We start from the raw sequence: 11,109 nt of genomic DNA on the forward strand, positions 1-11,109 counted from the left end.
TGTTTGAAAACATAGTATTTTATTTGAAGTAAAATACAAGACACATATGAACAAGGACAGAGGAACAAGTAGAATGCACTATTAGGCAACTGACAAACAAATGCAAGGCAGAGAATTACTAGTAGAAGACTCAAGAGAAGTAAGCTGTTTTCTGGTGAGGTTACATTAAGAAAGGTGATGAAAACATCTAAAATAGCTTTTCTACCAAAAATGTTCCTCCACTAACTTTCCTATGCATATTTAGATTATCATCTCAATATTAAGAATACTGGCAGAATCAGAATCTGTCTTCTGATGTTCAAATTTGCTTTAAATCAATTACAGTGAAAAAGCACAACTTTATTTGAAAGGGTCCAGAACTCTGGCTATAAAGCATATTTATCTCATTATGTAATGAACACCTTCTAGAAAAATGCTACTGACCACACTTTGCTGAGCTATGACATGTCCAGTGTGAAGTAACATTACAGAATCAGCGTTTCTTTTTTGTTCCTCCTACTCTTTCACTGATGGAATTTTTACATATAATGCTACTTCATAACTACATTAACTATACAAAAGTAACAACTGGAGTTTCCCCCTTGAAGACATCAAAAACTCTAATGCATATATTTTTGGTCTTTTTCCCCCCTTTTTTAACAAAAATAAACTCATTTTCTTGTAGGGAATGTTCTCAGTTCTTCAACAAGGTCCTGTTTGCTATTTCTCAAGGAATGTCAATGGTTAACCATTAAAAACATGACTGCAGAAACTAATACCCATAAATTGTAGGTTTACAAGGAAGTAAGGTAAGAGTTTAAGTGTGAAATTAATATTAATAAAGAGTTATTTTAAACACTAGAAGCAAAGAATACCCCATTCAAAACAAAAATTATTGAAAAATAATACAAGCCTACATTTTCTTTCCATGACAACTTCTGATAGATCAGATGCTTTTTGGTATTTATTTCAGTCCTCTGACTCATATCTGAGGATTAAAAAAGAATAAATAGAAAAATAATTAAAACATACTAGAAAATTCTCCAAAGACATTTTGTCTCTAAAGAGACCAAAGCAATAAATTACACCCAAGAGTGACACATTTCTGTCAACGTTTACTGTATGACTTAAGCCACAGACAAATGCACAGACTATTTTCTCCTTTTAAAACTGGCCAGTTTACCAAATAGTAAAATGAAGGAATGACCTACCCACAAACCCAAACAATTACCACCTGGAGCAACTCCCATCTGCATCTCTCTGTGTGTAGCACCTGAGGCCTTATCTACCATAGCCATGAACATCCTGTATGCTCTCCGCACTAAATTCTCTCATTACTTGCTATATGGCAGCTGCTGTTGCACACACCAGCCCTAACCACACCAAACATCCATTCAAAGGACTGGTTTGTCAAAAATCAAAGCATAGCCTATTAGAAGTTCTTTTTAAGGGAAAATGTATAGACTGTTTTAGAGACAAAATGGAGCAGAACATGGATCCAGAACAAGGACCCTGTTGAGACAGACAAGGCAGCACCACTTACTTGGAAAGTCTTCTACGGAGATCCTTTATCTGCTCATTCTTCTTGGTGAGAATTTCTTTCATGTTGCGATAGGCAGCTGTTTGCTGAAATTTCTTCTCCAGTTCCTACATAATAACATCAACAAATTTTTTACATATTATGAAGACTAGACAAAAATATTTTAAAAAACCAAACAATTTGCTTTTCCTCCTCAAGTTTGACAATACTAGTTTTCTGTTACTTACTCAAATTTAGATAAAGTCAGCTGGTAGATTCAAAGGAGATTACTGGGGCAGCCATAGATACCCCAACTTCATTTTCTAACCAAATCAAGCTAGAAGTCTTCAGAAGACTGGGAATATGCTTTTCATTTAAAAATTTCTATTGAGACCAATAGTCAATTTTTAAATATTCTTCTATTATAACCATGCAGTTTGTTGTGGGTTTGCTATTTTATGCTTAATGTGTTTTGCCACTGAAATAACAAAAATACAAGGGCAAAAGTGTAGGCTGGTAAACTCTGCATCCTGTAGCTTATGCTTGTTAAATCACTAATCAGTTAAAATGTGAGTAAGGAATGCATTTTCACATTACAATAAAATGGTAACCTTTTCAGCTGTGGATAGCTGATCCTGAACCTTCAGTAAGTCATGTTTTGTTGTCACCAAGTCTTCTTCCAAGAATTTTTGGTTTGCAGTAGTGTCATTCAAAGTCTTCTCAAACTGGGATTTCAAAGCTGCCACTTTATTCTCCAGTTCAGTGATATCCTGGTTTGCATTATTCTTCAACAGAAGAAATATTGAAAATATTCAAATTCAAGAGAAGAAATAATTAAAATTTTAAGTGCAAAATTCCACACAAAGTAGGTATGTCTTCACTTTTAATAATGATGTATAAGTTACTCCTGTAAAGCCTAAATGAGAAGTCCTGCAACTAAAAGAGGAGCTAGAGTAGGGACTGATTTATAAATTAGGAACTTATTAATAAATGCTTTTTAAAGATGGCTGGCATGTCTTCTCAGCCAAGATGAGATTTTAAGTTTCTGTACTTCTTTAGGAATTGGTTAGAGCCAGAGGATGAATCATATTACAAGAAGTTGTTTACCATACAGAAACAGTAAATTACCATTTAAGATCTGAATGTGTACGCTACAATGTGTTTTTGAAACATTTCCAAAGCTGTTAGTGCGGGACAGGTAGGAGAGGCTGAAAGTGTTAAGGCTCACGCTCTCAGCCAGGTACCAACATTGCGCTGTTCTCAGGAGTCTTACACAAAGAGGCTACAAGTTGTAAAGCAACTTTCTTGTTTCCTTATGAGAAGAATCAACTGAAACTTTTCTGAACATAAGTTCTGAGTCATAAAACAAAATAATTGTGTAACTGTTCCATGAATTTTCATTTAAATAAAAGCAAAAAAAAACCCACAAAACATTCTCAGGTTTTAAAGCTTGATTTCAAACTCAAAAGTGTCATGACTCAGGATGAGGCTGAACTAGAAGCACCTTAAAACAACAAAATCTAAAACCTAAGAAAGCCTTGTTCCTTTTTCTATCTGGAACATAAGACTTGAGAATAGGATAGTAGTACCTGTACAGATGAAAAGCTTATTTTGAATTTTGAGACAGAGTCCAAGGCTGCAGTGTTGAAAAGCACTACATCCATTTTGTACATTTGAACTGTTATTTTCTAACCATGACATAAGTCAATTATGCAAAAATTCTAAATCTTCAAATTAAACTGAACCAACAGAGCAGTTACTCCCAGTTACTGCTGGGAGTTATTCCCAGTTACTGTAACTCACACTATCTATGTGAAGCCATCTATTAACTATTAATTTAAAAAAAAAAATCAATCTGATGAGTTGATCCTTAAGAACCAGTTGTGGTTTGACAGTCATTTATTTGTTCAAAGAGTTTGAAATCTACTGCTTTATGAACAACTGAGAGAAAGTGACAGATTACAGAGGGCAAATTAGGACATGAAAGCTGAAGATACTCAGCAGCCCTGACACTGAGGCCAATTCATATTTAACCAGAAAAGCAGGATGAAATTTGATTCCAATCTTTTAACACTACAAACAGTATTATCCAGGATTTAATACACCCCTTTAATATTTTAAACCTTTAATAATTTAAAGTTTAACAAAACAGAGAAAGAAAATATTTGCCATGACTGATTAATCAAGTTCCCTATTAAAAATATTATTGGATACAATTTTGTAAACTAAAAGGTAAACTTTTGACATATTAAGAAAACCAATACATACCATAAACCAGGTAGAAAGCAAAATAAAAAGAAATCAGGATTAAAATATGAAAATTAAAATAGAAATGTTCTATTATCTTGAACCTTACTTCCTAATCCGTAAATATTGCAGGAATTTTAAAGTCAATTACTCAAAATAATGGGATTAAAGTCTTCTAATTTTGTTGAAAGCCTGAACTGAGATGTTTTAAATTTAAGACACAATTACATATGAACAAACTTTGTAAAATTCTAATTATTGACAAATAAAGGCAGAAACTTAGAAAAATACTCAGGTGACCTGAAGAGATTTATTTGTGTCAACATGACTTGAGGCTTCTTACATTTTTTTGCCATCAGCAACTCACCATGCTGGAGTCCCCATTTACAAAACAGATTAGGAACCTCAAGTAATAAAAATAAAAAATGAAACATTTTTAACAGTATGCTGATATAGGGAGAACTACAAAAACATCAAAGAAGCATTAAGTCTGGCTTGTTCGTGTCAACAACAAGCGACAAATGTGAAAGAATTAGTGTTTTATTGTTGCTCGAAAAACCAGGTTAGGTATCTGTGGAAGGGGATAACAGCGGGCTTGTAAGCTAAAGGAGCAAGAAGAAGCTGAGAAGCAAGAAGAAGCTGATAAGGAGTTTTCTCCAAGGCTGTAACTAAGGAGACCAAGAGAAGTGAGGAATTGAAAAAAGATAAGAGAACTTTGTAGCTGGACAAAGTATTTTTAGAAAGTTAGCTGAAGTCACTGTAACTTTTTACTAATAGTGTTATGTTGATTTATTGTAGCCGATAGTTAGGATAGAAGAAGTATAAACAATTAGAAAGTATCTAAAAGGTCAGCCATGTTCAATAACAAAGAGTTGCCATCTGTGACTGCTTGTGGTCTCTGCTTTGTGTCGTGACCACCTCGACAACGACAGGTATCACTCTTAAACATGAAGAAACAGACAAACACAGATATGCGTCTGTTAATACAAATATCAGCCCTGGGAATATGACTTCTGGAATACTACTTCCTGATAGTTCCTGAATACATGTCATAACATCAACTAATGTTATGGATTACCTGCTGACTGACAGACCAGCAAGAACAGACAATGTCAGCCGGAACAACACTAACTTAAACTCCTGCATTTGCCAGAAAAGGAACACACCATACAGACCAACGTTTTGGATGTGCTGGCAACAGTTGTGTTAAATGGGAGCAGAGGGATATAATTATGTATACCTTCTGATCTCCTTGGATCATCTGTAAATCCCTCAGTGACTTCTCCAGCTTGGACTTCTCATCTAGGGCAGCAGTAGCCTGCAATACATTGAAAATTTAAAACCTCAGAAATGCAATTTAACTGAAAACATAATAACCATGCCATTCTTATTTAAAATATGTAACCAACATTAAGCATCCAAGATTACAGGGAGTTTACCTGTGTTTCTATGGTCCTGAGTCTGGTCTTCAATTTTTCATTTTCTTCTTGGAGATGAGCAACTGTCTTTGGGTTAAAGAACAAGAAAATGTTTGTGAACACCCTGGCACCATTTCAGATTTTGCAAATATTTCAGGGAAGAAAATGCACTTCATAACTTAGGAAAGCAAAATAGATTCTAAATGCTTATATAAATGGCCTTCATAAGAAATCAATAATTCATTAATTTATTGTGTTTTTTTGCCTCAGTGAGAAAGTAATTTAAGTCTCCAATTCTACTGTAACATATAGGGCTGTTCACTTAAACACACGCTTTACTGCATTTACTGCAAAAGAGGTAAGTATCTTGTTAGTAACAAGATTCATTATTAAAAATTGCACGTTCAGGGATGCAAACCTCATTGTTGTTTATAATTCATATTTTCAATCAACAGGCAAGGAAGAATTAATCTGCAGTTCCTTTTCAAAAGAGACAAATACCAGGTTACTGCATCTCCTGCTCTGTGTCACAGGAAATACCCATGTTTTATCAGTCAGAGTAAATTCAGCACATGAACTTTGAATGATTTGGGGGGAAAAAAAAAGACAACAGATCTACATAGTCAAGAAAAACTGTTATGATTTTGAAATTATTTTTGAAAGAGAACTATATTAACCTATAAGCAAAACACAAGTCTGAATTCTTTGAATGCTTTAATTATTGCAGTGAATAACAACAATTTGAGACAAACATTGTACTCAACACATCATTTGGAAATACAGGACAGAAAATATAACTCCTTTCTAATTATCTTGATTATCAAAAACTTAAAAGGGTACTGTAAGAAGTGTGACATTTTAGAAAAGTGCAGGTGAATGAAATGAGTATAATACCCAATAAAAACTATTGATATTATTAAGTACTAGAAAGTGTTTTGTAATTCTGAAAATGTTTAGCAAGTGAGAAATCAAATGTTTTCAAAATCAGTAAATTCCAAATTCTTTAAGTGCCTGTTTCTTCAGGAGGGATTTAACCAATTTACAAAACAAAAAAGAATGGATGTAATAAGATTGACTTCAAGTAATACAGAAAATGTTCAATAACCTGGTTATTTCAGCCAGCTGCATATTTTAATTTACTTCTTTGTTGAAGCACCAGCTAGCTGTATGGAACTAATTTACTATTTTACTCCATTAAATGGAAAAATAAATTACTACAAAGACCAAAATGTTTTTGCAAAAGAAGGGTTGATACTGCGATACATGTGGAGATAACAAGTGCACAATAAATTTCTGATGCTTTATAATTTTTATTAATTTACTAGTATTTTACTTAACATTTTGGGATATATTACCATGATGTCTGTATAATGACAGACACATTACACAAATATTAGAGTACAGTTATTCAGTTCATTTGCATAAGCAGAATGATCATTGACCACAACTGCCTGAACAGTCAAGTTCTTACCTTGTTTAGCAGCTCTGATCCACCTTCATTTAATGGAGCAAGTTTTGGTTTAATGGGATCTGCAGTGGACTAAAGAAATAATAATGGTGAAAAAATTAAATTATACATCTTTCTAGGGGGAAGAAAAGCCCCTAGCCTGTAAATCAACTACTGATAGTCAATTCAGCTTTCTTTTAAAAAGCAAATGAACAACCTTTGATTTAAAGTTCATTTTTTACTGCTTCCTTGGCTCCTAAGTTATGGACTTCACTTTGAGCTTAAGTTAAACAAAGATACTGCACAGAGACATAAAAGTATTGCAAACACAGTTCTGCAGAAGACTGACAATCCTGCAGCAACTAAAATAAAAAAGGAGTAAGGAGAACATAATATTTGAATGATTGTAAGAGTAAAAAGTATTTACAAAGCTCCAAATAATTTTCTCATTTAAGGTATTAAAAATAACATATTTTATATATACATTAAAACAATACAATATATATAAATACATCTTTATGCTATGAACCAAATAAGGTTCAACCATATTCATGCAAGACAAGGTAGAGTGACAACTGTACTGTGCAATCTTCTCAGCTCTTGGGTCCATGCTGGGACAAGCAAATGTCTCAGTCTCAGCCCAGGTACCAGGAGCAGACACTGCCACATATCCCTGGTCTGGCTGACCTTGGGATGAGGTGTGTGAGGCACACCCCAGAAGTGCAGAACAGGCACTCTGGAAACAGCCAAGGTACATCAGAGGGAGCCTTGGTGCCAAAATGCAAAATGTGACTGTTTTTTTGTTTTTTTTTTTTTGAGAGTTTCAAAGACTTTTGAAAAAAAAAAAAAAAAAGGGTGGGTTTTGGTTCTGGTTTTCTCCTAAGCACAGAGAGTCAATACTAAGCATTTTAAACATCTGTCATGACTCCACATGACATTTGATTATGATTTGATTAAAATAAAATTCTACCTTTTTGTTTGAAGATGTATATTCTGACTTTTCAAACTCAGCAACCTGGTCCAATAATTCTCTTGGAAAAAAAATAAAGAGACATTTATTTATGAAAGAAAAATATAAGGAGGTACTAAGAGCAACACTATGAAACACATTTTACCAGGCTGCTGCTATGCTTTTTCTTCCATGCAAAATTCTTGTTAGAAGTACAGAATGAAGTCCTACACAAATAACACAAATGCAACGGATCATGTCACGTAACGGCATGATACATGCATTACAATAGATTTAGCATCCTTAATTAAAATATAATCTAACCAGACAAGAAAAGTTTTTAATTGAGTCCAGTCACCCACTCCTCAAAGATTAATTAAAGTAAGAACATTAATAATAAAACATCTTGCTCACAATTTGGAAATTATTTTGTATCTTGCTGTTTCGCAGATGGAAACATTGAAGCTAACCTATCACTGATACAATAGTAAAAGAATAGATTTCTATGGTTAGGAAAAGAATGCAAATAGTCAACACTTTGATGTTTTCTTATTGTTGCAAGTATAATCCAACAGCTGTTACCGATTCTCCAAGTCAGAGACATCTGTCTGTAACTTCAGGTACCATTTCTCAGCCTGTGAGAAGAGCTGCCTCAGAAGTAAAACGTTGGTGTAAGTTGTGTTTATGAGCTCTGACTCCACTTCACTGTGTACAACACTCTGCAGTCCATCCAGCATGTCTATCACTTCGTCAACTGTGAAAGTCTCTTCAACAAGTCTAAACAGAGAGGTCAAGATGAGTCAGATGTGATAAAGGTAACAATTCTGCCTTGTTATGAGATCTCACTATGCAGGCACCACTCATATAATGCAATGTTTCCTAAAAACATCCACTGTCAGTCATTATTAGATGACCACAGCATTACTAATTGGTTATTTTATTTGAATTTTCTCTTTAAATCATTAAAATCACAAATATTAATTCAGCTACAGCCTTGCATTGAATTTGCATATCAGAAGCAAGATATGAAGCAATGTCATGCTGTCAATATCTCTATTAATTCCTAAGAATTTGACAAGCTTGGGTTTAAAAGCATTTGACTTGTAACTTCTGGAAAATACAAGAACATAAAAACCTAAATGGAGAAAAGTCACCTCATAAAGTATTCAAACCTGCCACTGCTGCTTGGATATTTTGCTTTATTCTTGCTTAGCACCACCCCACACAGCACCTGCTGTCCTTGAGGTCCTGGAAACAAGAATCCACTGTTTTGAGACACATGCCACGCTTGAAACGAGCGAAGCGCATGTAGCTGACCACTTCATTCTGGTGGTGCTCATTAACACCCAGCTCTGCCTGCAGGGGAAGATACAAGCACAAACATAAGGAAAATTGAGCATAACTACTGTAAATACTTGCCTTCTGACTAGTTTTTGTAACTGGTTTCACAGGGTTAGCATGCAAACTAGCATGGTAAAAACAACCACATTTTAGTATATTGAGTCCCTATGCAGCTCTCTAAGTGGGTGAGAAAGCTCCAGTACTTGGAAGCAAGGGCTCAAGTAACCTCCAAAAAGTCATACAAAATCAGAGAGACAAAGGCAATCAGAGAATCAGAACCAGAAGGACTGTACAGGAGATGAAGGTCTTGGATAAATATATCTTGGTATTACACTACACATGCATAATGCAGCTGAATGATGTATCTTTCATAGATGTACTAACAAAAGCCCAGAGGAAAGTATATTATCTTTGTTACTTTTTATGTAAACTCTTGAGACTTCTCACAGAATCATAGAATGCTTGTGTTGGAAGGGACCTTAAAGACTATCTAGTTCCAACTCCCTGCCACAGGCAGGGACACCTCCCACTAGACCAGGTTACTCAGAGCTCCATCCAACACCTGGCTTTGAACACTGCTAGGGATGGGGCATTCATAATTTCTCTGGGCAACCTGTTGCAGCACCTCACCACCCTCACAATACAGATTTTTTTCGGTATATCTAATCTAAACCTACTCTCTTTCAATTAGTGCCCATTACTCCCTGTCCTATCGCTGCAGTTCCTACAAAGAGTCCCTCTCTGGCTTCCCTTTAGGCCTCCTCCAGTTACTGGAAGGTTGCTATGAGGTCTCTCCACAACCTTCTCTTCTCCAGGCTAAAAACCTCCAACTTGTCTATTTTCACAGGGGAAATGCTCCAGTGCTCTTGTCAGCTTCTTCTGGACTTGCTCCAACACCTCCATGTCCTTCCTAAGCTGGAAACACCAGACCTGTATGCAGATGGGGTCTCATGAGAGCAGAGGGGGAATCACTTCCCTCCACCTGCTGGCCATGCTGGTTTTGATGAAGAAGGAGATCTTAAGTGATAATCTGAATTTGTTTCTCAACAGCCCTAAACCAGGACACCCAGAACAAATATTGCCAGGGCAAATTAAGAAGGAAGTAATTTTAGACATGGCTAGGTAGCCCTTTTATGCGTGCCTCTATTTCAAAGAATTATTGGCATGGGCAATCACATCACAGCTCATGTAGGTAGCATGAGTGACAAGGAGGCACAACAGGGCACAAGTGGGAGTTTGTTACCACAGCCCCTGGAGAGCTGATGCAAAGGCAGGTCCATTTCATTTACTCCAATGAACTTTGTTAGCCTGGCTGATGTTGGGGAGAGGCAGCAATGTAGTAACTCAGACAAAACAGTTCATCTGATCACCTTGTCCTTAGGGAAGCTCCAGTGACAATGCTATCCTGGGATACCTGGATGAACAATCATTACTCTGGAAACTAAATGCAGCCGAGGAAGCAGCACCAGCACTAAATAAAACCAGCTCTTATAGTGTGGCTGCAAGACCGATTTTGCCCACAAAGTCCCACATATTGCAGATGAGAGATCATAAGGAAAGCTAAATTAATGTCGTCTTTGCTGTTGCTGGAGGGTTTTTTTAGTTGAGAGCTTCTATTCATTACAGAGACAGAAACGAAATTATACTAGTAAATAAACACATAAGCACAGGACACTCGAGATCACCGAGTCAGCCACGCTGATACGCAGATAAGCCACCTGGCCACCGGATCCCGCAAAAACCCCAAGCCCTGGGAGTCTCCTCACGGATGGCAGGGATGCCCAGGAGGGAAGGTGGCGGCCGCAGCTGCCCCGATCGACTCCCGCATGACAACAAGCCGCACCCTTTGCCCCTCCTGCGGGCCGGCCGCCCGGGGCGGAGCGCCTCCGCGCCGGGATGAAGCGGGAATGCCGGACGGGCCCCCTCCCGCTACTCACCATGGCGGCCGCTCCGCCGGCGCTCGGACGGCTGCGGGCCCCGCGTTGCCATGGAGACCGAAGCCTCGCGAGCGGCTGCGGCGCGCTCCGATTGGCGGCGGCGCGCCCACGTGACCTGCGCGCCGCGGAACCACCTAAAGCTGATGTTTTATTTTATTTTTTAACTTTACCTTCGTATTTCCTACCTTCTCAGGTGCAGTTTTGAAAACTGTACTGTGTAGCAGTGAGCTGCTGAAGCGGTAGGGGCAGTTAGGCACGATGGGAATATCCCA

General features: G+C 37.1%; 1 protein-coding gene across 1 annotated transcript; it reads right to left on the reverse strand.

The window, feature by feature from the left end:
- On the reverse strand, nt 1-10,908 carry LZTFL1 (leucine zipper transcription factor like 1). Its single transcript, XM_059848393.1, has 10 exons — nt 10,838-10,908; nt 8,791-8,915; nt 8,142-8,336; nt 7,581-7,641; nt 6,635-6,703; nt 5,185-5,250; nt 4,986-5,063; nt 2,110-2,283; nt 1,523-1,626; nt 1-967 (listed from the first exon to the last, which is right to left on the reverse strand). The coding sequence occupies exons 1-10, from the start codon at nt 10,838-10,840 to the stop codon at nt 949-951; spliced, it is 894 nt and encodes a 297-aa protein (XP_059704376.1). The 5' UTR covers nt 10,841-10,908; the 3' UTR covers nt 1-948.
- Nucleotides 10,909-11,109: the final 201 nt, after the last annotated feature.

The sequence above is a fragment of the Haemorhous mexicanus genome, chromosome 1 (assembly GCF_027477595.1).
Source record: "Haemorhous mexicanus isolate bHaeMex1 chromosome 1, bHaeMex1.pri, whole genome shotgun sequence".
In the NCBI taxonomy this organism is placed as follows: Eukaryota; Metazoa; Chordata; class Aves; order Passeriformes; family Fringillidae; genus Haemorhous; species Haemorhous mexicanus.

Bases quoted from the DNA above. Each gene is read 5' to 3' on its own strand.
- LZTFL1 (XM_059848393.1), bottom strand. The intron at 6,704-7,580 runs GTAGAATTTTAT...TTATTTCTTTAG, and splicing joins ATACATCTTCAAACAAAAAG to TCCACTGCAGATCCCATTAA. The intron at 5,251-6,634 runs GTAAGAACTTGA...TTTAACCCAAAG, and splicing joins GATCAGAGCTGCTAAACAAG to ACAGTTGCTCATCTCCAAGA.